Source organism: Gossypium hirsutum, chromosome D10, assembly GCF_007990345.1.
Source record: "Gossypium hirsutum isolate 1008001.06 chromosome D10, Gossypium_hirsutum_v2.1, whole genome shotgun sequence".
Taxonomy (NCBI): domain Eukaryota; kingdom Viridiplantae; phylum Streptophyta; class Magnoliopsida; order Malvales; family Malvaceae; genus Gossypium; species Gossypium hirsutum.
Window position 1 is genome coordinate 53,762,172 of NC_053446.1, and position 15,272 is coordinate 53,777,443.

At 32.2% G+C, this 15,272-nt stretch overlaps 1 protein-coding gene across 1 annotated transcript; it reads left to right on the forward strand.

Annotated features, from left to right (window-relative positions):
* Positions 1-7,812: 7,812 nt before the first annotated feature.
* On the forward strand, positions 7,813-9,452 carry LOC107915634 (G-type lectin S-receptor-like serine/threonine-protein kinase SD2-5). Its single transcript, XM_016844770.2, has one exon. It carries the CDS (start codon positions 7,863-7,865, stop codon positions 9,036-9,038), a length of 1,176 nt encoding a protein of 391 aa, XP_016700259.2. The 5' UTR covers positions 7,813-7,862; the 3' UTR covers positions 9,039-9,452.
* The last annotated feature ends 5,820 nt before the right edge of the window (positions 9,453-15,272 follow it).

Genomic DNA, 15,272 nt, shown 5'->3' on the forward strand with positions numbered 1-15,272 from the left:
ATAGGTCCCTAGATATCAATGACATGAGTGACGCTGCTACAGACTCAAAATCTCCTTTTGAGCGAGACATGTGTTTAGAAGGATCTCATGACTTTGAAGATAACATAGATTATAGCATATCTCCGGACTTATTAAGGATGGTAGAACAAGATGGAAAACAGATCCTACCCTACAAAGAATCAATGGAATCCATGACTTCTCCCTATGTGGCGCATGAAGGTTATTGGGTCGATCTCGCTAAAAGATTCTGGCAGTCATCGATTATCTTTGTAGGTTGAAGCCGCTTTATATGCCAATGTCACAAAGTCGACAGCCAGTAAATTCTTGAAAAAATTCATACGTCGGTATGGAATGCAAAAAAAGATCATCTCTGACAACGCACTAAATTTGAACAATAGCACAATATCAAAAGTTTGCAGTCTGTTCAAGATTAACGACATATCGCCAAAAAAAATACGGCGTAAAAAAAACTCTACCGGGGCAACGTCTTTTTTTTTGGCTTATCGTGGTTTCATCCATTGAGGTCGAGATTTTTTTCTCTCTGAGTTTTTGGATCCAATCCCGATTGAAGAGAAATGTTCAAAGTTATCCATCATGGTTAAATGTGCTAAAAGCAAAAGATGCGAGCTCAAAAAAAAGGTTCTCCCTAGAGGATTCCATGAGAGGGACCTAGTATTGAAGAAGATCTTTCCCATACAAAAAAGAACTTCATAAGAAAGTGGATGCCAAACTGGGTAGGACCTTATATGGAAGGCCTTATCTGGAAAATTGTTGATTTTGATCAGAAGGGATAACAAGAACATGCCTAATAACATAATTTTAGATTTAATATAAAAATATATTTCAGAAAAAAAAAGGAGAGGCCAAGGTGAAAACCCTCAAAGGGTGCCTTGAGACCAAAGGGGATTTGGGCGGCTCAAATTTTGATCAGAATGGGACACGAGGTGATCAGAGCAGCTTAAATTTTGATCAGATTGGGGCATATGGTGATCTTGCTATACCTGAAACAACAAGAAAGGGTAGACGACATCTTGGGGCATCGACAAAATACTGTAGATCTCCTAAACACATGTCAAACTCAGAATGGTCTTCAGAAAGTTTGTACAGAGAAGTTCAAGCTGCGATATCTAGGGCACCTAATCTTCATACTATTTAATTTGTTATTCTTGGAATACTTCTTTCTTTTCTAAGATACGTGTTCTTAATCTATTCCTCTTTTATTCTTATTATCCTTAATAATTTATTCATTTCGAGCTATGCTCCCAAATCAATTTTATTTTTATCCATTGTTATGACCTTTTGTAAGCATGTCACATTGGAATAATGATTAATGGACTAATAATACTTTCACAATGGAAGTTTTGCATATAACTCTAGAAGTTTCTAAATAGTATAGAAACTTGAAACAGGATTATTGTTTAGAACACACCAAGTTTAAAGGTTGAAATATCTAAGAAGGAAGAGTCTAAGTTAAGACTATCCTTTTAGATTTTGTAGTCCAAACATTGATTGAACAAAATGATAAGATGTCGTGTTGGTGACAAAGCTTCAATGAACAAACAAGCAATGATCACTGAGTGATAAGAATAGGTTTTCTCAGAGAAGAAAATTTTACAATTGTGTATAAACATTTGGTACGACACCTTGGGAATGGTGTAAGGCCAAAGAGATTCAGATCATGTATCCTTAAATGGTAGTAGAAAAGGATTAAGAGAGTCAGATTACAATGGGAGTAGGATGGTTCAAATTTTATGTCCTAAAATTTCAGTGGATTGAACCTTGAAGATTACAGTGGATTAAACTTTGAAAATTACGGCCGGGGCAATCCGGTTAAGTAAGATATGAGCATTACCAACCAGACAAGATAGCATTCTGACGTGTTGGCAATAAAGCCTTATTAAACAATGAGCAATAATGACTCAAACATTGAGGGATCATTTTCATGACATTTTGCATTCATACATGCACATTTAGTTAGGAGATTTTGATTCATTCTGATCATAATATTCTAATCACTAGGTATAAATAAACCCATGAAATGGATTCTACAGGTTATGTTCCCCAGAACAGATTGGTGAAACCACAAACCCTACACCACTGAAGTTGTAGTGGAATGGATTGAAGAAGATTGTAGATCTTGTCTTCCTGTACTGGCAGTGAAGCAGATTGAAAACACCAGCCTTATCTCCCTGAGCAGCAGTGGAGTAGGTTGAAAATTGTAGATCTTGTCTTCTTGTACTGGCAATGAAGCAGATCGAAAACACCAGCTTTATCTCCTTAAGCAGCAGTAGAGTCGGTTGAAGATTGTAAATCTTGTCTTCCTGTACTGGCAGTGAAGCAGATCGAAAACACCAGCCTTATCTCCTTGAGCAGTAGTGGAGTAGGTTGAAGATTGCAGATCCTGTCTCCCTAAGTAGTAGTGGAGCAGATCAAATACGGTGAATCTTATCTTCCCAAGGTAGTAGGGAAGCAGATTTAAGCCACCAGTCCTATCTCCCTGAACAGCAGTAGAGTAGGTTGAAGATTGCAGATCATGTCTCCCTAAGCAGTAGTGGAGCAGATCAAAGACGGTGAATCTTATCTTTCTAAGATAGTAGGGAAGCAGATTTAAGTCACCAGTCCTATCTCCCTGAGCAGCAGTGGAGTAGGTTGAAGATTGTAGATCATGTCTCAATAAGCAGTAGTGGAGTAGATCAAAGACGGTGAATCTTATCTTCCCAATGTAGTAGGGAAGTAGATTTAAGCCACCAGTCCTATTTCTTTGAGCTACAGTGGAGTAAGTTGAAGATTGTAGATCCTGTCTCCCTAAGTAGTAGTGGAGCAGATCAAAGACAGCGAATCTTATTTCCCTAGCTTTGCAGTGGAACAGATTAAAGCTAAAGGTAGCGAATCTTTTTTCTTGACATTGTGTGAAATAAATTAAAACTGAAGTGGAGCGGATTAAAGCTGAAGGCAAGGAATCCTATTTCATTGGCGTTACAGTGGAACAGATTAAAGCTAAAGGTAGCAAATCTTGTTTCTCTGGCATTGCAGCTGAACAGATTAAGCTGAAGGCAGCGAATCTTATCTCCCTGGCGTTAAAGACTAAAGACAACGAATCTTGTTTTCGATTGAAGAAAGGCTACAAATCTTATCTCCCTGAAGTTGCAATGGAGCAGATTAAAGCCACAAACCTTATATTCCTGAAGTTACAGTGGAGCAGGTTGAAGATGCCAATCTTATCTTCTTGAAGTTGTAGTGGAGCAGATTCAAGCTATTAATCCTATCTCCCTGAAGTTGCAGTGGAGTGGATTAAAATGATGAATCCTATACCTCTGACGTTGCAGTAAGTCGGATTAAATCTACCACAACAAGTCTTATCTCCCTGACGTTGCAGTCGAGCAGACTAAAACCACGAATCTCATCCCCTTGAAGTTGCTGCGAAGAAGATTGAAGCTACAAGTCATACATCTCTATAGTCGCAGTGGAGTGGATCGAAGCAACAAGACGCAGTCGACTAAAATGAGGCTACTTAAAGAAGATGAGCATCAAGAAGTTAAGGTTCAGCGACACCGGGCAAAATTGGTCCCTTTTGATGTCTTTGCTCCATTCCCGTTACACGACAATGAGCAAAGAGGGGCAGCTGTAAGGCTCAATTTTATCCCGAGCCAACACCAAATAAACCAAACCAAATCAACAATAAAAAACAATCCATATGGCCCAATATACTACAAGCCCAATGGCCCAAAATACTTAAAAAAAATTCAGAAAGCCAAAAACCCTAAAGTTTTTGGCGTTGTTGCCCTTTGGTCACATCACCTCTGCCACCTCTGAAGCCATGCCACCTACTCCATCAACGTCAACCACCTGCAAGATGAAAGAACACGCAAAGCAGAGACCAAGCAGTAGCAAATTGTAGTAAATAATATTTTATTATATCAATTTTCGGCTATAAAAAGGTCGAATATCATCTCCTAAGGCTTCTTCTTCTTTTTTACGAACATTTTAGAAATAAAAAAAAATAGATTCAATGTGATTTTTTTCCTACTTTTCGGTAATAGATCTAGTTTTCTTTTTTTCTTTTTGATTTTGTTTCTTTTCTTACGCATATAAACGAGAATAATAAATAAGAGGGGAAGAAAAACTTACCGGAGACGCCCTGTGACGCGCTGATAGAGGGTGGTTCTCCGTCGCCAAACCTGGACTAAGAGAGGGCGCAGGGATCTTTCCCTTTGGCCTTTGGTTCATGAAGGCTCGGCCTTCATTCAGCTTTTGAAGCGGGGTTAAAAACTTATTTTTTTTCGGGGACTCCGGCCACCACCTGCGATGGAGCCACGGCAGCGAGTACGGCGGCCATCGGTCGGAGCATGGACTGAAGGGATAGGGATATTTGAGAGAGTTTTAGATTTTTTTTAGGGGAAGGAAGGAAATAATTTTTTGGAAATTTTTTGGCTTAAATAGCCGAACAAAACGACTCTATTTTGGTCGGCGTCCTTAAGCCCCAAAACGACATCGTTTTACCCCCCAGATCCGCGCGTCGACCCGACTCGACCAAGGGATTCGCATGTTTTTGAGATTTGGGTTATTTACCCTTTCATTCCTTCCGCTTTTAATGTTTTTCAAGCCACGTGTTGATTACTTTTTGTCGAAAATCAAAAACTTGGTTTAAATGTACGATCCTTATTTTGCATTTCATTCGTCTTTATTTCGGTCTTTATCATTGTGGTTTATAATTGCTATGTTAGTTTAAGTTTGAACATATTTTTGCATATTGCATTTGCATAATCGTTTGGTTATACCCTTCTAAGTGGGAGTGAAAAACTATTCATTCGTGGGTTTTCACCACCGTGTAGGATAGTGGATCGCTTTCGGGATACATCCGTACCTATGTCTTCATGAGATTTTCATCTCCGTGTAGCCATAGGGAAATGTATTCTCCTGAACTAAACTTGAGGGTGCTAATCCTTCCTTGTGCATAACTGACTCCCGAACCCGTCTTTTTAAATTTTTTAGACCAAAAAAGCGTTGTTTTAATAAATCGAACCGATTATTAAAAATAACCATTTTCTGAGGTGACCCGATCACACCTCATCAAAAAGGATTGATGGTAACTCCCATGTTTATTTTCATTTTCAAAATTAAAGTCGACCCCATTTTATAAAAAATGGTTTCGAAATACACAAATAACATAATCTGTTCAACCATACAAGATCATTCAATATCAAGTCACGATATAATATCAGAAGTCATGTAAACATTTATATAAATCATTATCAAGTCATTACAATTGACTACCAAATTCATATCATAATCATCATGTAATTTAACCTATAACGTCCCAAATTTCTTAATTATAGAGTGTTAAATTATGTTAAATAAATTAATTTGGTTCAGTGGATTGATGTTATGATTATGTTCGTGAGGTTTTGGGTTCGAGTCTTTCCTTTGAAATTTTAATAAGTTTTGGTTATATTCATATCCCTGATTATTTGGTTTAAATCTTATTTCTGGATAAGTTATGACAAAATGAGCTTACTAGTTTGGTGGTAAGGTGTTTGTTAGTTACTCTTTGGTCTTGTATTTGAATCTTGTGGATAAAATCTTAGTTATTTTATTTTCTTTATTATGGATAAAATCTTAGTTATTTTATTTTCTTTCTTTTGTTTCTTTGTTTTGGTGACAAAAATGTTTTTTCCTTCTTTCTTTTGTTTCTCTATTTTCCTTTGCTCTTTTTACTTCTTTCTTTTCTTCTTTTTCAATTGAAATCTTCTTTTCTTTCTTTCCATCATTCTTGTTTGTTTTCTGCCATTTTATCTTCTTCTGTATTTGTTTCGGCAATTGTCTCTGATAATTTTAATTGGGGTGTAAGTCAAATTAAATTATTTTCTGTTATGTTGTTATCTTTTGTTTCGTTCTTAATCAATTTAGGGGTCGTGTTAATGATTAATTCATGTTTTAGTAGTTTAAATGTTGTTGTGTTTTCGTTAGGTGAAAGGAGTGAAGATCGATTACCTCCAGCGGAGTAAGTCACATTTCGAGCGTTGTTTTTCAAGTGGTAAGAACTCAGTTTTGGTTTTAGGGACTGGAATTTTAACAATTATATGCTGTTTAGGATGGAACTTTTGATGGTTAATTGGTGTGATTTACGGAATGAATGTAGGTTTCGTGAGTTCCAGGCATATGGTTGATCAATCTTGCTATCAGGTGTGTGAAACTAACCTGAAATATCACTCGAAACTTGAGAAAATTGCAAAACAATGGCAGTTTTCAAAACTACCCAGCGTCACACGGTTGTGTGATGGACCGTGTGCACCACAAGACTTGTGGTTGGCCGTGTGTCATGCTGTGTAGAGCACACGGCCTATGTTGGTAGACCGTGTGGACCACACAGGCTAACTTTTTGGGTAGTGTGGGCCTTTTGGGCCAATTTTAAGGCCCAATTAAGGGTTGAATAAAGGACTCAAAAATTGGGTCCGTGGGTATCATATAGGCTCGGAAAAATGTAAGTTTTAGTTTGTATATATACAAGGGTATGCTTAGGAAATATGTTAAGTAAGTTTGGTTGTGTAAAAACTATATGCTATGTTGTGTTCCCTAAAAGAAGATATATGTGTATGCATATCGTAAGACTTATGATATATGTATACGTGTATGATATTATAACTATGTTTATGTCTATGTTTTGAGGTGGGATGTGTCATGATGGAGGAAGTGCTATATGACAGTTTTTACTATAACTACGGCGGCTAGACCGCAATATTTCTATCTAGCAGCTCTGCTATATATTTATGAGTGGAATACCGCCACATATTGGTGTGATTGGTTGGATGGACTCTTGTAGTCCTAATTGGTGTGATTGGTTAGACGAAAATGATGTGTAGCGAATAGGGTAGGATATAATATGATATGTTATGATACGTTATGAGATATGATATGATAAGATATGAAAATGTGATACGACGTGATATGATAAGATACGATGTAAGATAAGCTCCATTATGAAATTTGTTATGCTATGATACACTCTGATACATGTATATATTTACCACGATACGTGGGCCAAATAACGCACTGGGCGTTAAGCTCATGCGTTTTTTTGTTTAGGGCTTATGAAATTAAAGAAAAAAGTCAAGAAAGATAAATCAATTTATCATAGTGTTCTTTTTCGTCAAACCCAACTGCCAACTCCAATTCCATATCAAATAAAACCCATCAAAATCATATTATCTTAAATATTCTAAAATCATTATTTATGCTAGGGATTTGATAAGTATAATACGAGGATAAAAAGTTTTGCGATTCTTTCATGGAATATGAAAACCAAACGAAATATTATTAAAAATACAATATTATATAGTTGTGATATAATATCTAATATAATTTTATATAAGAAAATTCTATTAAATTAACTATCCTAAGCTAGTTAATAATATTTATTCTTGGTTTCCTCGAGATTATATGTTCAACTGGTGCCACTTCCTGAAATGACAAAAATAAAATAAATGAAAACAAAAATGGATGGTCAAAGTTTGGGTTTGGTTTTCGGCCCATTAATTAAATTGGGTTTTGTTTCCGGCCCATGAATTCAGTTCAGTACAATGAGAGAAGTGGCAGTCAGGAAAATAGACTCCTGTGCTGGTAGCCACTAGCCAGTCCTTCCTCCTATTTCATGCTGAGTTGGCACGGTCAATGATTTCCAAAACAGTTTTTTGGTCATTTCCTAAAACATAGGACTACTACAGTACTACTCTTTTTGACTTTTCTGCCCTTTCTTGGTGATTTCATATGATAGCACTGCAGTTTATAAAGCTTGACGCCGTTGTTGCACCTAATTCTCTCAAATATTACTCTTTCCTGCAAAGCCATTTCCAGTCTCAGCGAGAATGAATAAGAATGCCCGTTGCTACTTTGTAATGAGCACACTTTTTACTCTACTCATCATAGCTGTTGTTGTGAACATTGATTTACTTTTTTGGATAGTTCTATGTGCTTTCCTTCTTGTTGTAGCCATTTTCTTTTTTCGAAGATTTAAAAATGGGTTCCAGCTAGCTGAGGAAGATAACTATCTCGACAACATGCTGAAAATGCCAACTAGATTCTCTTATAAAGACTTGAAGAACATCACCAAGAATTTTAGCAACAAGCTTGGTGAAGGTGGATTCGGGTCTGTTTGTCAAGGAACATTGCCTACGGGTTCTGAAGTTGCAGTGAAGCATCTTTTTTACGTCGGTCCAATTAATAAGTCCTTCATTTCGGAAGTTCAGACGATTGGAAACCTCAACCATTTCAATTTGGTAAGTTTGGTTGGATTTTGTGCTGAAAAATTCAATAGGTTTATAGTTTATGAGTTCATGGTTAATGGGTCGCTAGATCAATGGATCTTCAAAACCAACCAACAACTTGCACTTGGTTGGCAAGTTAGAAAGAAGATCATTTTAGATATAGCCAAGGGACTTGCTTATCTTCACGAAGATTGCAACCAAAAGATAATTCACTTAGACATTAAACCTCAAAATATCCTTTTAGATGTTAATTTCAATGCCAAAATTTCAGATTTTGGATTATCTAAGCTAATTGAAAGAGACCAAAGTCAAGTCATTACACGTATGAGGGGAACCCCGGGTTATATGGCTCCCGAATGGTTAAGTTCAGTCATAACTGAGAAAGTAGATGTCTATAGCTTCGGTATTGTGGTCTTAGAAATTCTTTGCGGGCGACAAAACATCGACGAATCTCAACTAGATGAAAATAGGCATTTACTGGAACTTTTTAGGAGATATCAAGAGGAGGGGAAACTCTTGGATTTAGTCGATGAGTGCAACGGTGATATGCATTCGAATGCAACCGAAGTCATGGAGATGATGAAGGTTGTTGCATCGTGCTTGCAAACTGAACATGCCAACAGGCCTTCCATGTCCTCACTTGTGAAGCTTTTTGAAGGTTCCGTTGATGTTGTAATTAACATGGACGAAGATTCTCAAAATGAATTAACATTAGAAGTGGAAGTGGAGAGTTTAGCTTCAACAGTTGCAGACTCTGTGTTATCTGGACCAAGGTGATGATGTAGACACAAAGGAGATGTTGGAAGATTGCATGCAAACTAGGGTATGGTCCCACTTTTAACTTATCCAATATATTACTTTTATTACCAAAGACACGTACTTGGGCTTTTTTTTTTAAATTAACCTAAAAAAATTAATTAATTATATAAATATTTCTTTTTTTTAATTAAACACGTAAGTGAAAGTTAGTGAAACTAAAGAAATAGATATTTATGTAATTAATTAAATTTTGTGGGTTAATTTATAAAAAAAGCCCACGTACTTGTCTTCATCCTTAATCTGTGGATCCAATAAAGTGTAAGTTAGTCAACAGGAAGAGTCAAAGGTAATAGAAACATCGTCTCTTTTCCTTGGTCATTATTGCTTTATGGGTGTGTTTGAGTAATAATATATAATATTGTACTTTTTTAATTTCGCATTTTAGAATAAAATAAGCTCATTATTTATAAAATATTACAATGTTGAAATATATATTAATGCAATCTTAATACCACTCGTGCCTTACATTATTTTAGATTACAAGCAAAATTTGAAATTGTAGACTAATTTATCTTTTGTTTTTATCATTTTAATCAATTCTGTATTTTTTTTTCCTCAAATAACATCTCTCTTATACTTAAAAGGAAAACAATATATATCATATTTTAAAATTAAAATTATTACATATACTTTAAAGATTTATTTATTACGATTATTATTATGATTTATAAATTATGATTGATAATACAATCATTTTTCATCAATTATATTATAATTTCGGTTTATAAATTTATTTCAACATCATATATTGATTTATTCATATATAAATTACAATAAAAATTAAAAAAAAATTATAATTTATCATGGTTTCATAGGAATCGAGAATAAAAAATTTAACTTATTAAAAAAATAAATTCCATAATAAATATAATTTAGTTATCAATCAAATATCAAAATCTTATATTTTATCCAAACGAATAAAATAAATCTTACGTTTCCCAATCCTATTATTAAAAGTATCTATTTTTCTTTAACCAAAAGCAGCCTATATGGTTTAATTCGAGAGGTAAAAGGCGCTCACGTGAAGTCTGCCTCCAGCGTCAAAATATCGTTATCAGCCATTTTTAGATCCAACACCCTGAACTGAAGCACTACATTTTTTAAGTGGGTTAAAGTATAGTGTTAGTCCCTATACTTTAGTAAAATTGAAATTCAACGCTATACTTAAGATGTTAGAAATTAAATTCTTCAACTATTGTGATTTAAAATTTTCAGTCTAATCACTAAAATAGTATGTCTTTTTTCTCAAAATTTATCAATTTTAACAAAAAAAAACAACATATTAAACTGATTAATTTTAACAGAAATTACCAACAAAATAATGATAAGATTCTTAAATTGAAAAAGCAAGAAAATTTAATTTTTAAATTTTAAAGTACAATAATTGAATTCAAATTTTATAGAAGTACGAGAATTAATAGCATTTTTTTTTTGTCTAAAAGTTTTGAAAATATTTGATTAACTCATAAACAAAGGTTTATTACTTTATTCATGTTCTTTTTATTTTTTAAAATGATGGCTTGAAAATCAAATAATATTTTAACCAAATAAAATAAAATTTAAACCCCTGAATTTTAATTAAACCTTAAAATTTTAACTTTAAATCATAAAATTTAAATCTCAAAACTTAAATCTTAAAGCAAACTTTAGATCTTAAATCTTAATTAAATCCAAAAAACTAACCTTAAATACTAAAATTTAACTTATTAGTCCTAACCTTAGAAATTGATTTGTCATTTATTTTGTATCTACGATATGCGTTAATCGTTTATAATGTTGGTACATAACAATCAGGAGCGAAGTCAAAAACTTTTTAGGATGGGAAGTTAAATTATATATTTTTATTATCATAAAAATATAAATTCATCCTTTTAATAGTCTATATCTTTATAATTTTTAAATGATTAAATTAAAATTTTATCATTTTTGAGGGTAAAGTGCAATTTTATGATAATAAAAAAAACTTTTCCTTTAGTCATTTTTATTATCATGCTTAGAGTGTTCAAGACTTAGTTATAATTTGGAAGCATTTTAAAGCGTTAAAAAAAGTGTTATATACACTTCAAATCCATTATATTTTAGTAACTTTATTTTTATTTTTCTTGTTTCAATTTTATTTCTGACGTTAATTAAGGTAAAAAAATTAAGAATTAAAGTAATATAATAGAATAATATAATATCACAAAGTTTAGTTTAAACCTTTTACTATTAAAAGGAGCATTTTAGTTCTTATATATTTGAAAAGTTGATATTTTAATATTTACACGTAAATTTTACTATTAATTGATGTGACATTAATTAAATATTAAATTAATTTAAAAAGTTAAATAAAAATTTTGAAAAATGAGTACAGGTAAGAAATTGAGTTGCTGTTATCTTAAACTATTTTTTATTCTATTTATTTTCTTGGACAGTTGTGTTTAAATATTTTATTTTTACTTTTCTTTCTTTGGGTTTTTTTTCCTAAATACTATAAAACCTATTTCAAAGCCCATGTGAATTAGGGCAAACTCGTTAATTCAGTATACTAGTTGGGTTTGATTAATGGGCTAAAGCAGAAAAATTAGGATAGCTATGACTAACTGTTCTATGTTTGATATTTATGCTGAAAATGCTAAAATATTGAGAAAAAAAAGGGTTTGATTGGAAATTAAAAAAAATGAAAAATGAAAACGAAAATATGTAAACAAAAGGTTTAAGGAACATTTATTTTCATTTTTTATTAAAAAAATTTGTAAAATTGAAAAGGTCAAAAACAAAATTCATACGATAGTGTTGAAAGTCTTTACAGGTTGAATGGTGGTGTTGGAATCTAGTTCCCTTAGTTTAGTTATTTCGTTTTATGTACTAATAATTTTTCAAATAGAATGGTTTAATAAAATCCTATCATTCACGTTAATATTGTTTGCATTTGTCCTTAATGGTTTTTGCACGCAAAGTATAATGTATAAGCAAATATTGGCTCACTGATTACCTAACGTTTAACTAATAATAAGTTGCATTATTTGGCTGGATCATAATGCGAAAAGACAACTTATATAAATAGGTAACCTAATTGATCATAATTTGATGAATCGAAATTAAGTCAATTGATTCAAGTACTATTATGTTGTCTATCAATTCTAATTGAAGAGATACCTTGTTTTGAGTATCAAAGCAAATGACTCTCATAAGATAAAAACATATATGCGATTGTTTTAACTGACAATACATTGGAGAAAACCCAAGTTGAATTTATCCTAGATACATTGATGGATTTATTCGCTTGTGATCTTCATAACGTGACTTACCTTAATCCTGAGTCAGTAATTGACTATGTGTGTGTGACTCATATACTTTGATGTATTGAAAGCCTGAGTTCAATTAGTAATAGTGTCAAAAGCTAGTATGTTGGGTATACGACTTCTGCATTGAATGGCTTTGTTTACAATAGTGAAATTCACAGCCCATAAAGAATAAATGATATCCTTTTATTGGCATTACATAGTTGATAAAAATAACGTGCCCACAATTCATTTGTCTATGATGAATGATTTAATTACCATATGTTAGTAATTGACTTTTTCATGAAAGAAGATGTAATGGTTACCACGAGATAAAATAGGATCATTTTGGGTAAACAGATTTAACCCAAAGAGATTAAGGGTATTTACAACGAATGTGTTTTTTAGTTATCAATAAAAGATGACTTAAAGATTAAATTAATTTTTTGAATTACTATTTAATTGATTGTTATATCAAAATATTTGAAAATAAAAGCTAACATGATTATTCATAGAAATATACAAACGTCATTTATTATCTCTATGTTGATATTTTCTCAATGGTTTTACATGTATGAGTTGTTAGGATCTAGTGCCCATAGTTTAGTGATATTGTTAAATGTACTTGTAATTTTTCGAACAAATTTTAATGAAATTCCATCATTCACATTAATATATTTTGAATAATGCCCTCAATGGTTTTTGCATGTAAAACAAAATTTAAGCAAATGCTAGCTCATTGATTATCTAATATTTAATTAATATTAAGTTGCATTATGTAGTTGAATCATAATGTGGAAAGACAACTTATATTAGTAGATAATCTAAATGGTCCATAGTCTAATCAAAATTGATCAAGTCGATTAAAAGATTATTATGTTGTCTATAAAGTCCTATTAGGGAGATACCTTATCTTGGATATTAAAGCAGATAACTCTTAAAAGATAAAGACATAAATGTGGCTATCTAAATTGACAATACATTAGACAAGACCTAAGTAAAATAAATCCTAAATCCGTTTATGAATTTATTAACTTGGGACGTTTATAGTGTGGCTTACCTTAATCCTGAGTAAGTGACAGGCTATATGTGGGTGACTCATATATTTTGATGTATTAAAATCTTGATTTCAATTGGAAATAGAGCCGAAAGTTGGTATGTTTGGTACGTGACACCTACACTAGTGGAATTCATTGCCTAATAAAAAGGTATATGGTATCCTTTCATCGGTCTTACATGATAAATAGAAAAGTAAAGTGGCCATGAGTCATTTGTCTATGGCGAATGATTTAATTACTACTTATTAATAATTGACCTTTTCATGAAGGAACATATAATGGTTACCATGAGATAAAATAGGATTCTATTGGGTGAACAAATTTAACCTAAAAAGATTGAGGATATTTTATAAGGGTAACACGTATATGGCAAGGTCATTGGATGAGTACTTGATTAGTTGCTTTTATAATGATATATAATAAGGGAGAGCTCGGTCATAGTACTTTAGTGGAATGATTCTATGACTAAATAATGTTGTAATTAATAGATGAAGAGTTAGAACTTAATTACAAATTATTTGAACCCTAATTATATATGTTAATTTGGTCCCTCCGCTAGCTTGTTACAATTCTGAATGGTTTGCTATTGAAATGATATGATGAATGAATGAAAACGACAAATTACAGAGATAAATCCCATGTATTGCTATCTACAATGAATGCGTTTTCTCACCATACTCAAGAGACAAATTAGAGATTTAATAAATTTTTTTGATTTATTATTTAATTGATTGTAATTAAATAATTGGAGTTCGAAGTAAAAATTAAATTAATCAATTATCATAATTTTAGTGAACAAGATAATTAAATTCATTTACTCATATATTCTAGTTTGGTAAAGTTGATGTATCTTTAACAGAATTAGAATTGGGTTGAGGAAATAATTTAATTATGAAATAAATTAAATTTATTTTAATTCATTAAATAAATAGTATTTTGGAGAATAGAAAAATAGTTATTAGGTTGGTAAAATTATATGAGTTGGTTTGATTATTGGATAACACATATAATTATACTAGATACAAGACACATGCCAAAAGATCAAACTATTATAGTGTCGACACTTTCCTAAAGGAACTTTTGGGCAATAAAGAAAGCCCTCCAATTTTGATTTTAGATTCTACTCCAAATAGTAAACCTACAAGCAACCAATAATATAGGGAGCTTTTTCGTAGTATGAGGGTATTCAAGGGCCTAATTTCTTCTAGTTTAGTGAAAGTGATTTTAACAATGAATTTACGAAACAAAAAGATAATTACCCACTCACATTTGATGAAGCAATGGAAAGTGTTGATTCCAAACTTTGAGATGTATCTATGAATGCTGAGATGAATTCTATGAAGTCCAACTTTGTGTGAGAACTAGTACACTTAACGGAGGGGATAAAACCCATAAGGTGTAAGTGGATCTACAATAAGAAAAATGCAGAACGAAAGGTTAAGAAGCAATGACCCGATTTTTTTCAGTGTTAGAAAAGTCAATTTTGGGATCAAATTTATTTAATCAAGCCATCTAAAAATTTTAATTGAACAGTTACGAAGCAAGTGTGGGATTAGGAAATAGAAATATTAGTAATTGCATGAGAAATAAAATGATTTAGTAATTAATTATGTTGGATATTAATAATAGTACAAGGAATAATTTGAAAATGATTGAAACTAGTGAAATTAGATTGGAATTTCAATCAAGTTTTTAAAGTGCAATTATACTAAGAATCTAAATGTAATTAAGCCTTAGCTTGATGTATGTTTAGTGGACAAGATGATCTTGTCAAAACAATTTCCACTAACCATTCTTTAAATTAATATTAACCATTATATTAAGTTATGTTAATATTATTAATAATAAATGAACATGAAAGGATGAAAGAG

Bases quoted from the DNA above. Each gene is read 5' to 3' on its own strand.
- LOC107915634 (XM_016844770.2), top strand. From the start codon at position 7,863: ATGAATAAGAATGCCCGTTGCTACTTTGTAATGAGCACACTTTTTACT.